This window comes from Meles meles, chromosome 2 (genome assembly GCF_922984935.1).
Source record: "Meles meles chromosome 2, mMelMel3.1 paternal haplotype, whole genome shotgun sequence".
Lineage (NCBI taxonomy): Eukaryota > Metazoa > Chordata > Mammalia > Carnivora > Mustelidae > Meles > Meles meles.
Window position 1 is genome coordinate 142,398,089 of NC_060067.1, and position 19,636 is coordinate 142,417,724.

The 19,636-nt window shown below is 44.9% G+C and overlaps 1 protein-coding gene across 2 annotated transcripts in view; it reads left to right on the top strand.

The window, feature by feature from the left end:
* Nucleotides 1-1,093: 1,093 nt before the first annotated feature.
* Nucleotides 1,094-19,636, top strand: part of TMEM154 (transmembrane protein 154) — a 41,970-nt gene continuing 23,427 nt past the window's right edge. The window contains exons 1-2 of one of the 2 annotated variants that reach the window (XM_045998186.1): nucleotides 1,094-1,265; nucleotides 7,860-7,913. In XM_045998186.1, coding sequence (XP_045854142.1) covers nucleotides 1,172-1,265; nucleotides 7,860-7,913 — 148 coding nt within the window. In that variant the 5' untranslated portion in view covers nucleotides 1,094-1,171. The remainder of the gene's footprint in view (nucleotides 1,266-7,859; nucleotides 7,914-19,636) is intronic. The other variant, XM_045998187.1, reaches the window with a different exon arrangement.

Sequence of the window (19,636 nt, forward strand, 5' to 3'; positions counted from 1 at the left end):
TGAAAGACTACATTACATGCCACATAATTCCAACTACATGCGTTTGGGGAAAAGGCAAAACTCTGGAGGTAGTAAAAAGATCAGTGGGTGCCTGGAGTTAGGGTGGGAGGAGGGATGAATGGGTGGAGCGTGGAGGACATTTAGGGCAGAGAAACCATCCCGGAGGATAATATCATGGTGGATTTGTGTCATTTTGCATTTGCCAAACCTACAGAATGCGCCACACGTGAGAGAACCCTAATGTCAACTATGAATTTGGGGTGATTACAATGATCAGTGTGCATTTCTCCATTGTAACAATTTGTACCAGTTTGGGCAGATGTCCACAATGGGAGGCTGTTCATGTGTGGGGGTAAGGAGTGTATGGGACATCTCTGTACCATCCTCTGAATGATGCTAGGAACCTAAAACTGCTCTAAAAACACACGAGCTTTATAAAGAAAAAAAATAGAAATAATTTCTCTAGGGGGATGCAGAGTACATTCGGGCACATGCATAGCATTGTCCTTTAGCTCCCTGAGAGGGAGGTGGCATTCAGGGCCCAGCGATGGTGATGCATCTGGCTGGAGAGAGGTGTCCCAGCCATTTTCTGATGGTACAGGTACCCCTGCCCGCTAAGCCCGAGCTGTCCAACACAGCCGCTGCTAGCCACATGGAGTTCTTTTAATTTAAATTAATAAAAATGAAACTACAAATTCATTGTACACTGGTCTCATCTGAAGGGCCCTATAGCCTACGTGGCTAATGGCTACTGTATTGGGCAGATTTGGGACATTTCCATCACCTCAGAAAGTTCTACTGGATAGCGCTGCTCTAGACTCTGGGCCCCCCCAGAGGCTCACCTGGGGTGCAGTAAAATCACCAATGGAGAATGCTTGTGGTCCAGGATCCTCAGGCCCAGATCCCAAAGGACAGTTGAGCTCTAGACCCCTTTCTAAGAGCCAGTTTCAAAAGATGGGGGCCCACGGCAGGGCCGGGACTGAAAAGCGCTCGTGAGACCTTGCAGGGCAACTTCTCTTTTGCAATCCTTGCTGGTCTGACAGGCTCCTACAGAATTACATCACTTCCTAAAAAACAGGCAAACACCTCTCCTTCAAGTTAGCACCGACCCAAACAAGCAGGAAACAGGAAATGTTCAGGTTTCAGGGAGGCTGAAGCCCAGCGCAGCATCATGCCGGGGCGGCGGCGAGCGGACAGGAAGGCTCTCGGGGCTGCCCTAGCCTTTGCCCTGGCGATCGCGCTCCTTCCCACCGGCCAGGCTCAGGGTAAGCTACGTCCCGCTTTCCAAACGCCGGGGGGAGGAGAGCCAGGCTGGGTCAGTGCCCGAGGCTACAGAACTCTGCCGGGGAGGGGAACACCCAGAAAACCAAGTCCTTTCTATAAAAGAAGGAGAAGAAATTAGAATTGTAGTTTGGGGGGCGGTGGTGTGGAGTTTGACGGGGGGCGGGGGGGGCTTGGCTGGCTCTTTCTCTCCCCCCGCAGCCGGCCAATCCTCCTCCGGCTCCCTCACTCCATCTAACTTTCCTGCAATTTTTGTCCTCTACCAAGTGCGGGGTCCCTGTAATTTCCCGGCTTGGATGGGCATCTTAAAGAAGCCATAAACTTTTTTGGCAGTTGGTGTAAAAGAATGTTTCGATCAGAAATGAATTTCCTTTTAATAATGTGGGCTGGGAAATCTGCTAGCCGAAAAATCTCCCAGAAAAACTGAAGTATGGAAATGTACTACTGGAATGTATACTAAAGAAAACCAGTCAGTTAAAAAAAAAGAAAGAAAAAAGTAAACAGGAAATATCGGAGGAGTTACCAGGCATCCATTCTAACTTTTCAAGAGAAGTCTTTCATCTGTTTTTCTTTGATCTTGTTACTTTGGGGGATATTTTCTTTGCATGCGTTTTTACTAATGAACCTTTATTTTAGAAAGTAATGTGATTGTAGCAAATCAAAGGTATTGGAAAGACAGAATATTAAATCTCATTATTTTGAGCTAAGAGCGGCAATTGATTTATACCCTTGACAGTTGCTACAACAAGCACAATCTCCCTGGATTGCCTCATACAGTTTTGTTGACTTGCCCTTGGGTAAATAAACTCATTGCCCATGATTTCTGTCAACAGATACTACCTGTTTCTAGTAGTGCAGGTCAGTATTTCAAGTAAAAGGAAAATTCTCACGCTAGGGTTCTTCGAATAGGATGGGGGTTGGGGGCGGGCACCAGGCACTGACCTAGCCTGTGGCAATTTCCTGGAGATTCACAGTCAGCAGCCAAACACACCGCCCGCCCCATCAATTTCTCCTGCCCTGGGTGCTCTCCATGTGGTCTTGCCAGGCATCTGGGGTGGAAAATGAAAAGTGAAAGGCAAACCATTCCCACTGGAAAGATGACCGGTTGAAATGGGAGGTGGTGTTTCAGATGAGACCCAGGGGACAGTGTGTTGTCTTAGGCACAGTCTGCGGGCTGGGAGCGAGCATGAAGATGACGAGGCTCCAGCCGCACGGGTGACACAGGGAAAGACGCTGAAGCAGGGGACGGTAAGATGTCCAAGTGCCTCGGCTGCTCAGCTCTTCTGACTGGGACCCTGGGTGTCCACTGGGACCCTGGGTGTCCACTGTGCCCCAGTGGAGATCCCTCCGCGCCAGACTCCTTTCCCTGCGGGGTGTCGCTCAGCAGCGCAGGGGGCAGAGCTCCGCCTTCCCACTTCCAAGTCTTTGAGTCTCCACGCTACCGCAGGTGCCTCAGAAACGCCCTGAGAGTAATATTTAAGGCTGCCTGAGTATTTTCTGGAGCTTCTGAGTATCTTCTTGACATTTCTGAGTGGAAGCGTAAGCCATCCAGGAGAGGCAAAAGGGTCACGTGAAGCCTCAGTACAAGTTTTCTTTCTAATGCTGGGCTCTGATCAGTGGCTCTTCCACAATAAAGACCTTTGGTTGCTCCTCATTTATGCCACTTGGACCCTTGTTTCAACCTTCTTCTCAGGTATCTCCTTCCGTGTGCCCTCCCACCGCCCAGTCATACCGAACGGAGCGTGCGCTCCAGGTCTCTGCGGCTCTTGCCAAGAATGACTGACAAGTTCTCTTTTTTCTACTTAGTGAACTCCTACATAACCCTAAAGATCCAGACTGAAAGTTGCCTCTTCCTTGATGTCTCCTTAGACTGCGCCTTGCCTGGTGGCTTTATCTGTGTCATGCCCACATAAAACTCAACTTCAGCACACACAGCTGATCGCATAGAATCCTAAGTGTGTGTGTCCGTATCTCCCATAACCGCTGTGAGAGTCACCAGAGAAAATGCTCGGTAGCTTATCTTTGACTTCCCAAATCCTGTTGGGATCCACATAAATAAAGAACTCCATAATTCTTTTTTTTTTTTAAGATTTTATCTATTTATTTGACAGGCAGAGGTCACAAGTAGGTAGAGAGGCAGGCAGAAAGAGAGGAAGAGAAGCAGGCTCCCTGCTGAGAAGAGAGCCCCATGCGGGGCTCCATCCCAGGACCCTGAGACCATGACCTGAGCCGAAGGCAGAAGCCTCAACCCACTGAGTCACCCAGGCACCCCAAGAACTCCATAATTCTTGACAAATGCTACAATCATTCTAGAATGGATTTGAGGTCTAGCGCTAAAAGCTGATGAGCTCCTGAAAACAGGTGGTGCGAAAATGTCAGGGAAGTCAAAGGGGAAAACCTGCATTTCAGCTGAGCGCAGGGTTTACCTAGATAATCCAACATGCTTATTGGGCCCTGTCTGGATTTCCAATGTCAGAAAATGCAAAAATATCCACTCACAAAAAGCTATATACTCAAAGCCAAGGAGAAGTCTTTTATAAATTAAGGACTGATTATCTATTTTTTAATTAATCGATGTATATCCTTTTAAGCTGATGGTGCCTAAGACATAAGGATGTGAGTTAGTATATGGGTGTCATGCTTGTATTTTCTTGAATTCTTCAGGAAGTATCTTGGAGATGTTTGGCAGTAGAATCCAGTCTACTGAGCAGCCTGACCCCTCTCCTTGCAAGCATGTTCCAGGATACGGCTCAAGTCAAGCCAACCACAAACAGGCAACATTATCAGCAGTCCCAGGCTCTGCAGCAGTACCTCGGAGTCAGTGTCCTTTCTCTATGCGGAGAGCCTGCTGCAGTCTTGATTACTGAATCTACTTAGAAGTCACTGGGAGAGAAATGAGAAAACAGCTTTTCTGGGCTGTTTGACCAAACAGAAGAGCATAGTTAAAGAAAAGCTGCGGGTTTAGGTACCTTGGCCAGCGTGGACGCTAAGAAAATTCAGACTCTCTGTAAAGGCGACATTCTGTCCAGGGGGTGAGGGATTCATTTTCACCTGGCTTCTTGCCCTGTGTCCTGTCAATGTCAGCTTAACACTATCAGAGAGCTAAAAGCCACCTCCCAAGATACCGAAAGCATGGGATTTATTAGTTGCAATGGGCGGGATGGTCTGTAAAAGGAGAGCTGAGGGCACCGGGCAGAAACAAGGAGGCTGTGTTTTGCTGGGTCAGGGTTAAACAGTGGGTTTGACGGGAAAGATTCGGAGATTTTCTGCACCATTTCAGAAGAGTAAGAACCATGTAATTAGTAGATAAACTTTGAGAAGAAAAGAAGGAATTAAAGAAAATACTATTTACATAAATGGAAATGCGATTTCTGACACTGATCTCCTTTCAGTGAATGTGACTGGCATCTGCTATTGCCTGGGACAGTTCCAATTTCAAGTAGCAATAATGATGAGAGCAAACGCATATAGCTCATTGCATGCCGGGTGCCCTTCTAAATAATTTACATATACTCACTCATTTAATTCTCCTAATGACCTTATATAGTGAGTACTAGTCTCCCTGCTTTACATATGAGAAAATGGAAACACAGAGAGGTTAAGTGACTTGACTCAGGTCACACAGCTAAATTGTGGATCTAAGTAAGATTCAATCTCAGGAATCCATGCTCTAACATATACTATAATGCCTCTGGGTTTTTAGGCTCTGCCAGTATATGTGTCTAGTTCCAGGTTTAGAAAAATATGTCTCTGGTACCCTTCCAACTGTAAATTTATCACATACATCTTAGACCTCCTCAATTGGGGTCTAAGGTTATTGCATATTAATAAAGGAGCTGTATTTGCTTGCTTGGGCCAGAGACCAGCCTACAGGAAAAGGGATGGAGCAAATTGGTTTAACTTTGGCCAGGAGAGGAGCAAGGGAAGGGCTGCAAGTTGCAGCAGGAGGAACAGAGCATCTGGGGATTAGCAAAGTTAAGACCAGAAGCAGGAAAAGTGGAATGACAAAGTCGCCAGTAAGAAGCTTTAGGGTGTGGGAACCAGGGAGAGACAGCACAGCCTTGTGTTAGCTGCTCTGGGAGAGCCCTGCTGAGATCTGACCTGAAGGACCAAATAGCCTTCAGGCACCAAAGAAAACAGGCAGAAAGGGATTTCCTGGGGTTTAAAGTCCCTCTGTGTCTTTAAAAGCCTGATCTAAGGATCCAGAAGAGGGCTGGATCTTGGCTGGGTTTGGCCCAATTCTGCAAAGAAGCAGTACGACCTACAGTCTGCCCACCTGTGTCGAGTTTGCACCACCCTCAAATGTTGGCAAAGATGTGGAGAAAAAGGAACTTTGCGGCACAGATGGGAGGGTTCCCGCAATCCCCTAGCCTATACTGCTGCTTAGCCTGTGCATTGGGCTTTTTATTTCAGTTCTATTTTTCACTCTAGACAAATTTTTCATTTCCAGAAAAAAAAGTATGCTGTGTCTTGCTTTTATTTTTTTCTTGTTAGTTATTCCTTCTCTCAGGTCTTTTTTTTTTTTTTAAACAGTCTTTTGTGCTAACTTTTATCTGCAGTTTATGTAGACCTAATCTTGTCGCTCGTTGCATCTGTTGATTCCCATTCATGATAGGTATCTTGCGGGGGAAGTGCGCCTGGGTGGCTCAGTCAGTTAAGGGTCTGCCTTCTGCTCAGGTCATGATCCCAGGGTCCTGGGATTGAGCTCTGCATCAGGCTCCCTGCTCAGAGGAGAGTCTGTTTTTCCCTCTCCCTCTGACTGCGGCTCTGCCTACTCGTGCTCTCTCTCTCTCTCTCTGTCAAATAAATAAATAAAATCTTAAAAAAAAAAAAAAGAAAGAAATCATGGGAGCACTGAGGACTTGCTGTGGCACACAGAGAATGACTTCACCCCATCTAACAGAAACCCAGATTTCTGATTCCAGCACCAAGTTACTGTAAATACTTTCCCAATACAACCTAGTCCTGTTGCCACAGAACTGTGTTTGGAAGATACGGAGGCAGGGATGGGCTGGACTGAAGCTTGGACTTCAGGCTTCAAGCCTGGCTTTGGGTTGAAGAGGGGACAAGCTGAGCAGGCCTCAGGGGCCAGACTCCAAGAGCTGTATGAGAGGGTGCCAAAACCTCATGAAATGTATGAGCCAACAAAGCAGAGTTTTCTGTGGGGGCAGGTGAATCTCAGAAATGGGCAGACAAGGATGCCAAAGTCATTGCCAAGGAGAAAGAAGTAGACAGAATCAAACTGAACATCAGAAGAGGGGCCAGGGTCCACAGTGTCAGGATGATGGTGAGATCAGCCTGGGGGTGGCACACCTGACTCTGACTCTGAACTTTGCCAAAATCATTGCTCCTTCCTGTCCTCCTTCCCTCCCTCTTTCCATCCTTTCCTCCCTCCCTCTCTCTTTCCTTCCTTCTTTCCTCTCTTTCTTTCTTTCTCTCTCTTTCTTCCCTCCTTCCTCCCTCCCTCCCTCTCTTCCTTCCTTTCTTCCCACAGCCTGGTATTTTAGTTTTAACTTTTTTTAAAAATATTTTATTTATTTATTTGACAGAGAGAGAGAGATCACAAGTAGGCAGGGAGGCAGGTAGAGGGAGAGAGAGAAGCAGGCTCCCCACTGAGCAGAGATCCCAACTCGGGGCTCGATCCCAGGACCCTGAGATCATGACCCGAGCTGAAGGCAGAGGCTTAACCCTCTGAACCACCCAGGCACCCCTAGCTTTAACTTTTAATCCAAGAGATGGACCGAAGTCCCCTGAAAGCATTATATAGCCTCTTATGTCCCAATGGGCGCAACCTTTGTTCTAGGAAATCCCCATAGGTAAATTTGTCTCTAAATTTAAATTTCCTGTATCATTTTTTTCTTTCTTCTTAAAAAAAAAAATTTTAGGGTCTGAGGATTTCCTTGTTTTTTGACATTTTTGTTATACTGTAGGAAAGTTGCTCTTATATTTCATTCAGTATCTCTAGGTGTTGCATATTGGGAGAATTTTTCAGGTTACCAACTATATCAGATTACTGATACTGAAAAAAGGAAATTTTTCTATATAATCAGCTTGGGGAACAATTTGGAAATATTTAGTCAGCTGAATATGTTCATACTTGACAACCCCAACAATCCAATCTTAGCTATATACCCCAGATGAAGAACAAATGCCCAGCAAAGAGGCATGACCAAGAATGTTGATTGTAGCATTGTTTGTAAAGATGGAAAAAATAGAAACAACTTAAATGTGCATGCCCAGAAGAAAACATGAAATTTAATACAGTCACAACATGAGATATCATAAAACAGGTAAAATTAAGTAGTCCAAATGTATGAAGATGACTCAATCTCAAATGCAGTGTTGGCCAAAAGAGCCAACTGAAGATTCTTATGCACAGAATGTTTACATTTATTTAAAGTTTTTAAGAACACTCCAAATTATACCTATATTGCTTAGGGATATAGGCATATTTGAAAAGTTGCGACTGATACCGTTAACTTTAGGAGAGTGGTTTCCTTTGGAGAGGGGGGAGGGGAATGAGATCAGGGCGGAGTACAAGAAGGGCTTCCCGGCATCTCTGATGTGATTCTTTTCAGAAAACACCACGAGAGCCCTGGAGACAGCAGATGAAGACCCAGGGGTCAATTCCAGTGAGTGTCCTGTTTTTTTCTGACCTGGAAGCTAGGAATGGTTTTGTGTATTTGAATGCTTAAATGAAAACTTATTTAAATGGTTAAATGAAACCTGCCTTTTGCTTTCTGGACCACAAGATCTAAAATATTTATTCTCTGTTCTTTAAGAAAAAGTTTGCCAACCCATCCTCTGGTCAATATGGAAAGGTCTAAGAAAATCAGTGGTGGGTACTCAGTTATCTGTTACATTGTTCTCTCAAAAAAGGTAAAAAAAAAAAAAAAGTATAACCTCAATACAGTTACTACCTTAAAAAATTAATATCATCATATATCCAATCAATGTCTAATTAGCTCTGATAATTATCTTATAAATATTTTTAATAGTTGTTCTGTTCAAATTCAGATCTAAACAATATCAACACCTTTAAAAAAAAAAGGTAGGTATACATTCATAATGAAAAATATCTAGAGTACCTCTGAATTCTTCTTGAGCTTTCCTCTATCCTTCCTTTCCATTGTTCCCAATCTCTTTGAAAGACAGTCAACATGCCTTCATCTCAGCCCACTGACATCTGGCTGCTGTGTCAAGAACAGCCACTCAAATTCCTCTCTCTGGATCCCCAGTGCCTTCTAATAGCTAAACCCAAAGGACCCATTTCTGTCCATATTACATGTTCTCCTCTGCATCACTCAATGTAATCAACAACGATGGAAATGCTCCTCTTCCTTGGGTCTTATGATGCCATTTTCTCCTTGATTTCCTAGGACATTGATTGCCCCCTTCCATTTTGGGATTAGGAATCTTTTTCTTCCACCTGCTCAATTTCATAGTAATGTCTATCTTTTATTTCTTATTCCTTACATCCTTCCTGGGCCATGGCATTCATGTTCATGGCTTTCATCTCACTCCGCAGTTGATGATTCCCAATAAACCACCCCCCACCAGGCCTAGCTGCCCGGCTCTAGATCTTTATTCTCCCCCTCTGTTCTTGGGCACGCCACAGGGACCCTAGGCTCAGCATGTCCAGAGAAGAACTCCTCAGCTCTCTGCTAGTCTAAGCCCCTGTTAGCTCTCACCTCATCTCCTTCATTAACTTCTTAGCTTATCTCCTAGCCTTTAGTCTCATCTCCAACCCCATTTCATGTAACACCCAGAGCAATAGCTCTATAACAAAAAGTTATCATTTCTTCCTGCACTTACCCCTTCAGTGGGATTTCATTTCCTTGGGGTAGCTTCTAAACCCCTTGACATCATTTCAAGGCCCCAACTCATAAGGGTTCCTTTCCTGCTTACCCCCTGACACTCCCCCACCACACGCCCTAGGTACAACTACTTGAATGTGTGTCAAACTCTGAGCCTCTCTGTGTGCTTCAACTGTAATGCTTTTCCCTGACATCTTTGCTGGATGAACTTCTGAGATTCATTTTAAGGATCTCCTCCTCTGTGAAGATTTCCTGAATCTTTCACTCCCAGATCAATCAAGGCCTTTCTCTCCCATGTCCTCATGGGACTCCATACACAAACGATCATACACAATGGCTTTTATTAAACCACATTATAGTTATTGATGTATGTGCCATTGTCCATACTTACCCATGTTTTCCCTGGGAGGCATAGACCTGGTTTCATTTGCCTTTATATCCCAGGACCTACAACAGTGTCTGGTACATTATAGGCACATGACTGACTGAGGAATGACATGAAATTTATCCAAGATTTACATATATTCATGACAAAATCATAACCATTTAAATAATAAAATGAAATTGTGGTAATACCTGGATAAATATGGTTTTTTAGTTAACCGTGTTTTATTTTATTCCAAAATGTCAACTATTCCAAATTTTTAAATGTATAAATAGTTTACTTCTGTCTTCTCACGCCAAAACAGGCAACAGTTACTGCTTCCCTTCCTGTAGAGAATTATGTAGCTGTATCTATGGGTAGTGCTGAGAAAGTACTTTTTTTTTTTTTAAGATTTTATTTATCCATTTGGCAGACAGAGAAGGATCACAAACAGGCAGAGAGGTAGGCTGAGAAAGAGAGGGGGAAACAGGTTCCCCACTGAGCAGAGACCCTGATTCGGGGCTCGATCCCAGGACCCTGAGATCATGACCTGAGCCAAAAGCAGAGGCTTAACCCACTGAGCCACCCAGGCGCCCCGAGAAAGTACTTTTTAAAAAAGATTTTTATTTGTCAGAGAGAGAGCACAATCAGCAAGGAGAGGGAGAAGCAGGCTCCCAACTGAGCAGGGAATCCAAGGCTGGACTCAATCCCAAGGCCCCAGGATCATGACCTGAGCCAAAGGCAGGCACTCAATCGACTGAGCCACCCAGGTGCCCCCTGAGAATGTATTCTTATCCATCTTCCTCTCAAACTAGGGATGAAGTTCAGACCCAGGAAATATGCATCGAGCAGCATGACAATTTGCGGAAAGGTCTGGTAGTCACAAACATTTTGGGGAGACTTTTGAAAAGAATACGAAAGGAAAACAAATTCCATAGATGATAAATTGCAAGCCAGTAAGAGCTGATTTGAAAACCTGAAAAAGAAAGAAAATTTCTGTAACATAATATAAGTAGAAAAATCTGCCAGGGCTTTGAGGGGAGGGGAATGACAGCACAGAAACATTTCCTGATTAATTAAAGAAGGTAGTTTGAAAGGAGAGTTATTTACTGGAGAAGGTCCACTTGGTGGTGGCATTTTGGTTTCTTTTCCTTGAAACAAAACCACCAAATCTAGTTTGTTTTTGAAATTTCCATTTTTCTTCCATGTGTCTTTGCTATATAAGAATTAAAGTAGTTTATTTGTAGTTTTCATTGTAGTTCATTGTAGTTTTCAGAAACAGGAGACCAGTGGTTCCTAGAGCTTGCGGACATGTGCTTGTTTTCTTCCATTGACAATATTATTTTAAAAATTCATGTATTCTTTTTTAAACATAATGCTTCCTTTTTATGGTTAAGATTACTAGATTTAGCAAATAAAAATAAAGGACACCCAGTTAAAGGTAAATTTCAAATACACACTTTTTCGTGTGTGTTTAAGAACATCTTGTGCAATTCAGTATAAGTAGAGGGCACACAAATATTGCATGGGACACATTTATGCTAAAAAATTATTTGTTGATCTGATATTCAAATTAAACTGGCCATCCTGTACTTTTGTAACTCTATGACTAGGATTATCTTTTCTCAAGCAAAGACCATCCTTACTTTGGTATATCACTAACAGCACAGGCATATTGGCCATGTACCCAATTAACAAATATTAGAAGAAAATTTAGACTGAGTCTTAGATCAATCATGCAAATAATAAGTAAAGGAAGTGTGCTGGAAAAAAACAAAACAAAACAAAAAACATCCCAGTGATTGCATAGACTAAAACCGGGAATCCAAGAGTGGATCAACGTTAGAGAATCTTCTAATGTAATTCATCCCATTAAACACAAGAAGAGAAAAAAAATTGTAGGATCATAATGATAAATGGAGAAAAGAGGCTGGCAAGAGAGTAGGACAGCCTAGCATCAGTAGTTCAAGCAGCAGCACTGAGTTCTCAGTGCTGGAGCCCTGTTAGATTGGCCGGGATGGAGGGGCAGGATTGAGTCTTTATCAAGGTAAAGTAGGATCAGAAGCAAGCAGGGCTTAGACACCTGGTAAGGGACTTTGCTGACCCCAGAATATCCAACCCCCAATCTTCTCTCCTCAGACACTACTCTATGGACCTCAGGAGATTGTCTCCTTCCTCCTTCCTCAGCCTCCCAAACTTGCTCTGTGCTCCCGGATAGGCTGGCGATGGGAACTTCTGATTACACCTTGTCCCCCTTTCTCGGGCCGCTCGTGATGAAGGTGCCGCTGTCCCTGAGATACTAGGCCATATCTCCTTTCCCTGCTCTCCTGTCCTCTGATTTGTCACAAACATCCATCTACCACTTCGTTTTTTGGCTTGTCCCTGTCTTTCGGTTGCTTTCTCTGACAACTCTGAGTTGTCGCCTAGACGGAGGGCCTTTGTGTCCCGCGGAGAAGCCCACCTGTCTCCCTCCCCTACTCAGAGGGGTGCTGGTAGCAGGCCAGGGAGAGGACAAGGGCATGGCCAAGAACATTTGTTTCCAACTTACTCTCTAGAATTGTATTCTTGAAACTGGCTATTCAAAAGAGAGCTAGAAATATAATAAAAATAGAAAAGTATTCAGATTACTAATGACAATAAATATTATTTTAATAAAATCCTTTTTTTCCCATTTCAAAGCACTTGTACATCTATTATCCCACTGATGGTAGAAAGAGCTTTAAATATGAAAAATGTATGTGTATTCTGTCCCATAAAAATACTTGAATTCCTTTAAACTGCCAGGTACCACAGGCTAGAATAGGTCTCCGGTGTGCAAAAAGGTAGTCAGACGGTCAAAAATGCAGCTTCCCCAGGTGAGTAACTTCAGACCGGGACAACCTGAGGGTCTGGGCAAATATGATTAAATATGAGTAAGCTTTCTCTTAAAAAGACATCAAAATAAACAGTTTAAAACAGAAAAGACATCAGAGCACTGTGGGCCCCCTTCGTGGGGCATGTTTTCATCTGATAGTAAATTGTAATTGCAGGTGTTTCTCAAGGCAATGCGGTGAAAATAGAACCAAACTTCACAAATAAATTCCCAGAGCAGACTACCTCAGGGAAGCATTTTACCAGAAGAACCTCCTCAAAATAAGCAAAAGGAACATTTGTCAACCATCTTTCCACATGAGACATCATCCCCTTTAGTCAGCTGATGGCTGGAGAGAAAGGGTGTGCAAAACACAGCACCGCTTTCCCCTGAACCTCCCTGTGATAGTTAGAACCTGCCCTTACCCCTCGGTGCTTTGCCTCCCAACCGTTCAGCCGCACTTATGCTGACCATGTCTTCTTCAGATAAATATGTCAGGAAAAATATGTTCAGGAGTATTTTCAATTAACCAAAATTGTTAAATACATCATACAACAGAGCATATAATGAAAATAACAATCCTTCTGAGTCCCTAGTCCTGTCCCCAGAGAATTAGGTCATCTGTGGGAAACCATGTGGAACACTAGATTCCCTCCACCCCACCAAACAAAATTACAAACATGAAATTTCCTCACTCAGGAGTCTTCACTTGACATTAAATCGTTCCTCTCATTTTCCATTGTTTTCTTTAAAATTCAGGTAACTTTTTGAGGAAACCACCTGAGAGCCCTAGTTCTCTTTGTGACTAAGAACACACTGTGTGTATTCTTGGAAGAGGGTGATCAGAGAGAGTAGGACAGGATATTCTTGATAAAAAAGGTGAGAGATGTCCTATTATTGTCTCTCTAACTAACCTGACTTATTTACATTTCCTGAGCAACTTGTACCCAACGGCGACTGCACAGCAGACAGGGTTCCAGGAGTTAGGGAGAGATACGGCGCCAAACCGTGGAGGCATTTGGCAATAAACAAGTACCTGAAAGAACTCCTCTCAGATGATAAACAGTAAGTCAGCATTGTTTTAAAACCAAGCAAACCAGAGAAAGGGCAGAACAGTTCAGAAGCCATGAAGGATTGTGTCCCAGTGGCTCACCATCAAGGGGCCATTGTCCATCCACTTGGTTTTGGCATGTTCTGGCATCAAACGCCACCGCCCTCCCAGACAGGCTGGGGCCCCATGAGTCTGCTGAGTCATCTGTTCCCATTCTTCCCTGGCCCATCACAGCCAGATTCCACAGATGCTGAGCCACTGGTTTGTAAAAAGATGCCAGAACCGGAGAGAGAGGCCATTTACTTGATGGCCACATACGCCTGTTCACCGATTCGTTTTGCTTCCAGAGGTTTCTTTCTGCGTAGGGGTCTCCAATCACCTTTAAAGCTGGTAAGGACTATCTTCAAGAATAACAACAAATTAAAATAAAGTCCAGTGAATTACAGTTTAACTCAGTAACTCTCAACCCAGCACACTTCCTTACTGCATGCTTACTGCTGAAAGCTCTGGGGCAGCTTTGAGGACATATCGTTGCCCAGGTGCAGCTGCAGATACCCTCACACAACGGATGTGGGTGTAGCTTAAAACCCACCAGGCAAGGTTGGTGGACCGTGAGTGTTGAAAATAAGAGGTGTTACCAATAATTAAGCACAACTAAATAAGCTTGTCTGGGCAACTTAGACCAATGGCTGTCAAAGTATGGCATCCAGACCAGCAGCGGCAGCATTGTGTTAGAAATGAAAATCCCTGGGGCACCTGGCTGGCTCAGCCAATAGAGTATGTGACTCTTGATTTTGGGGTTGTGGGTTCAAACCCCATGTTGGGTGGGGAGATTACTTAAAAGTAGAATCTTAAGAAGAAAACCAAAACCCTTAAAATTCTTGGCGTCATCCCAGACCTGCTAAAGCAGACTCTGGAGCAGGGGCCAGCACTCTGTGTTTGAGGAGCTGTCCAGGTGATTCTGATGCTAACGTTTGAGGACCACTGGTATAAACCTCCAGGCTGAACTGTCTGCGGGCACTGCTGCTGGAGATGAGGGTTTGACGCTCCAGCACATTTTCTCCTGTTCACACTTACTCAGGAAGTCATGGTTGTCACAGGGCTCTCTCAGTCCAGCCTGGCCAGAGTCTCTCAGGAGCTCCAGGCTTCAGTGATGATTCTTCAGCTACTGCATTCTGGTGATGGAGTTGGCAGCTTTTGGCATCCAACTCCCTGACCTCTGACTCTTCCCCGGTTTGCCAAGGAGGAGCACAGAGAGCAGGAGGGGAGGATGTTGGAGTGGCCCGGGGGAGACCGGAAATGGGTAGGTTTGGAGTGCAGTGGTTTTCAACCTTGGAGTCACCTGGAGAACTGTAAAAAATACTGAGGCCGGGGCTCACCACAGATATTGTGAGGTAAAGATTTGGGCATCAGGAGTGTGGAAAGGTTCTGAGGTGATTCTTTCATGCAGCCAAGGCTGAGAATCCCTGGAGAGCTTCTTGGTTTGATTTTGTCTCATCCTTCTCACACTGACTGGCTCTTTGCTGTGTGCAGCCCTAAGGGGGCTGAGAAGTAGGCCGACTTCTTGAATTTAGTGTCTTGAATGTCTTGAAATTCATATCCTCCAGTTACTCCTCAGAGCACGAGTGAGTTTGAATGGCTGCCTTGTGTTTCCTTTCATTTCATTATCTGAATTATCAACTTGCTAAAAATCATAAAATAAAATGAAATATGGGCACCTGGGTGGCTCAGTAGGTTAAGCGTCTGCCTTCAGCTCAGGTCATGATGCTGGGGTCCTGGAATCCAGCCTTGCGTGGGCTCCCTGCTCAGCGGGAAGCCTGATTCTCCCTCTGCCCCTACCCCGCTTTGTGGGTGCACATGCGCACTCTCTTTCTTTCCCTTTCTATCTTGCAAAAATAAAGAAAATCTTAAAAAAATAAAAAGAAGTAAAAGTTGACATAATATGGGCACAGAGTCCACATAAAAATGAAAGAATGGGTTCTCTGATTGAGGCCCAACCTACTTGATGCTATCCCAAGTTTACACCATTCTCCTGGCCTTGTTCTACTTTACATTATAACAGCCACGTGGCATTCTTTCAGTTGGTATGTAATACTTGTTTTTGGTGGGGGGGGGGTAGTTTTGTTTTTTTTCCCATTTAAAAAACAAAAACAAAACTAGAGCTAGGTTGCATATTTGTTCCACTTTCAAAAAAAGGGGAAGTTAGCTGGTTTGCCTCGCTGGGAAGCAGAGTCATTTCCACTTAGTGACGGTGTTTGGAGCAGGGGGAGGGGTGTCACGTGCTTGTTCTGAGGCTGCGGCCGCCAGGCTCACCAAGAACATTTCCCCCACTTTCCGACCTACCTCCACCTACCTCCGAGGATTTGCCCCAGGGTCCTTGCCAGATGTGTGGAGTATGCGTCCCAGATGTGTTGGCATGGATATTGTCAATAATCCTTCGGAAGGGACGCTGCAGGCACAGCTGATGAGCTGGTAATTTTAGGATTTGAGGATTAAAAGCCAAGTGGAGCACTTTCCTCATTCCCACACCCACACCCATGATGGAGAGATTTGGCGGGACCTGAGTGGAGGGAGAGAGATGGTGAAAGGGAGAGTGCAGGGTTGGGGCGGGGAGAGTGTTCATGGGGACCCCTTGAAGACAGAGCTTCTGTGGTGGCCTGGAGCCCTCGTCGCCCCACACGGATTTCCTGGGCAGGTCACTTGCTGGGCCGGGGCCCCACCGGGTGACCCTCACGTGGCCTGTCTGCTTGTCCGGTACTGTCCTTGCTCTTCCTTCTTCTCTTCTGTGCTTTTGCAGCCTAACGGCTCTCCCTTTTCGCTCACAGGCTGGACCCTCTCCATTTCTGCAGCTTTCTCAGTTTTAGCCCCCGAGCCATACATATTTTACCCCGAAATATGTCCAAATTTAGGTAAGCAGACACAACGACGATAAAAGAACGAGGCCGTTATAGTGGACAGATTAGTCCCCTGGGGAGCCCCCGTGTCCATTGGGTTAAGAGTTGCTGTTACCCCATAGGCCACAGGACAACCTCCATAATGCTCCCGAGAAACATCCCCTGAGTTGCCCTCTGGACTCCCCTGCCCTGCTTGTGACACCTGGCTTCTCTGCAGTTCTCACCTTGGTTTGTCCATCCCTGGTTTTCTTCTGAACTCTTACCTAGGTCACCCATGCTTGGTCACTGACCTGATTCAATGGTCCACCCTGGTTTCCCAGCTCCCCTGTTGATGACATGTAATGCTCCTGGCATGAACTCTTGGGGCTGATCCCCACTCTTGGTCAACTTCTGCCCCTCCTTTCTCATCAGACTCTCTCTGCACACCCAGTATTTTCCTAACTTACTTTCTGCCAGTCCTCATAGTGTGAGGCCTGGGCTGGAGCTATCTCGGAGAAGTTATGAGGGCAGACCTCTTAGAGTAGTTTGGTGCTGTCTCCTCTCCCCACTCACCCAACCCCTCGCCCCTGCTCTACCTACACTTGAGACGAATACGGACAGTACAGGGGTGCCTGGGTGGCTCAATGGGTTAAGCATCTGCATTTGGCTCAGGTCATGATCCCAGGGTCCTGGCATCTAGTCCTGCATCGGACTCCTTGCTCAGTGGGAAGGCTGCTTCGCCCTCTGCCTGCTGCTCCCCCTGCTTTTGGTCTCTCTCTTTCTCTGACAAATAAATAAAATCTTTTAAAACAATACAGACTGTACAGCACACGTGCCAACTGAAGGATGTACAGGGGTATTTATTGTGACATCTCTGAAAATGCAAAAGAAACAACCTAAATTTCTGTGAATAGGAATAGGTTATGATACAACCAGAAAATAGGGGGAAAAACAACTCTCTGTATAGAGACAAGAAATAACCTTGAAAACCAGTTTTTAAGTAAAAAAAACCAAAGTGTAAAGCATATGTAGACTTTGCTACCTTTTGTGTTAAAAAAAACAACACAAAAACAGGAAATGAAACTTACATAGGCAGGGAGTTTCTCTGGAAGGCAAAAGAAATAATGGCCACCTCTGGGGAAGGAACAGGAGTAACTAGGGGACGTGATGTAGTGACATTTCCTTTCTGACCTTAGTACCATGTGCCCAAGTACCATGTCTAAGTACTTGTACCATGTACAAGTACCATGTCTAAGTACCATGTGTCTAATAATTCAAAAATTCTAATAAAAACAAGATAAACCCTCTATATGTGGAAATGTGGAAGTAGATGGGGCTTTGGGATCACCCCTTAGTTGTACAAACTGGGACAGTCGTCCACAGAGGTGAAGAATTCATTCAAATTCCCACTGCTACGAAGTGAGAGAGTTGTGACTGGAAACTTCACCGTCCTTTGGCACCTATGCTCTAGGGAATGCGGTTTTCAAACCCCTTGTAGCAGAACTTATAAATGTCAGGGTTGTAACCCAGGGCAAGACGTTCGAGACTCAGTTTCTTCATCTGTAAAATGTGCACAATAAAGTTGTCATGAAGATGAAATTAGGCAGTGCCTGGTATCGTAGCTAGTTCCTAGCATACAAAGCATCAGATTAATGCCAGTTACCATTATTTATTAGTTTTGACTATGATCGTGTTGGATGGGGCAGAGAGAGCTGTGAGGGAGGTTATCATAGAAGCATCTGGAGATGAAGGCTTGTAAGGTAAAGAAAAATAAAATAGGGAGAGGGAGAGACTGACCCCTTAGTTCTTATTTATTCAGGCAGTCACTACAGATTCTGAGAGAGTAAATGAGGCTTCATGTGGAAAACATATACTCATGTGTATATGAGAGGGATATGGGGAGAGAAATGCCAGCCCTTTTCACTGCCAATTGTCACTAAAGGCCACCTGTGACCAGCACTGCCCCTTATGCTGAAAAATGAATGTGCAACGTGGGACCATCTCGTTGTCCCATTTCTCTTTCATTCCTGATTATCCAAATGCCCTTGTTATTCCAGCTACCACATTTCCTTCTTTATTTTCTCTTCTTCTGGGGCCAGGGTCAAGTGTTGACTCAAAGCCTTCCTTGGAGGGGTGGATGGTTGAGCGTCCAGCTCTTGGTTTTGTCTCAGGTCATGATCTCAGGATCATGGGATTGAGCCCTGCATATGCTCTGTGCTCAGCAAGGAGTCTGCTTAAGATTGTCTCTCCCGGGGCACCTGGGTGGCTCAGTGGGTTAAAGCCTCTGCCTTTGGCTCAGGTTATGATCCCAGGGTCCTGGGAGGGAGCCCCACATCAGGTTCTCTGCTCAGCAGGGAGCCTGCTTCCCTTCCTCTCTCTCTCTCTCTGCCTGCCTCTCTGCCTATTTGTGATCTCTGTCAAATAAAAAAATAAAATCTTTAAAAAAAAAAAAAAGATTGTCTCTCCCTCTCTCTCTGCCCTGCCTCCAACTCCTGCTCTCTCTCTCTCTCTTTCTCTTTCTAAAATAAATAAATTTTTAAAATAAAATAAATAAAACTTAAAGAAAAAAAAAAAAGCCTTCCTTGGAGAGGTGCCGAGCCCATCTTGCTGTTCTGAGCAGCTTTGCCCACAGTGCATCCAGGCTGAGGAGCTTCAGGAGTCCTGCAGAGCCAAGGTTTCTGGGACCCATCCGCTTGCCCTTCTCTTTCGTGACACGAAACCACCTCCTTATAGGCAGAGGAGCAAGGACAGAGGGTTCCCTCTCTTGTTCACCACTTGATGACTGGTAATCATCATATTCCTATCTTATCGGAAGGAAAATACCATGTGAGGTTTAACACTCGGGTTCTGCGACTGTCCCTCTTGGGTTCAAATCCTCCTCCATGATTGCTCTGTGACTATGGGCAAGCCGTGTAACCTCTTTGCCCCAGTTTCCATCTGGAAAAATGGTAAGGGCAAATGAGATAATCCGGGTAAAAGACAGAGCGCAGGACTTGTCTTGGTCAGTTCTCTAGGAAGGTTAGCCTGACATAGTGGCGGCAGCCTCAGCTGTAGTAGAAGTAAGGGAATGAGATAAAAAGCAAGTCTGGGGATTCGAGGAAGGGCCGTGAGCACTGACCTCAAGGAACAGGGTCAGTACCACCAACTGCACCTACAAAGGTGCTGCTCCCCTCCCCCCACCCTCGATGCCCCATAAATGTCTTGTCATCTCTGGCTGGATTATCAGTGAAGCGTGCTATTTGGTCCCAACAGTTCTGCAAACAAGGTGACTCTAATGAAGAGGTTGTTCTGTCGTCTAACGAAGGACAAACATCTTTTCCTGGTTCAGGGTGATACATGATGAATCAAAGCTCTTAACATAGGTTATTATTATTAACTTATTACCTTGTTTCAAAAACA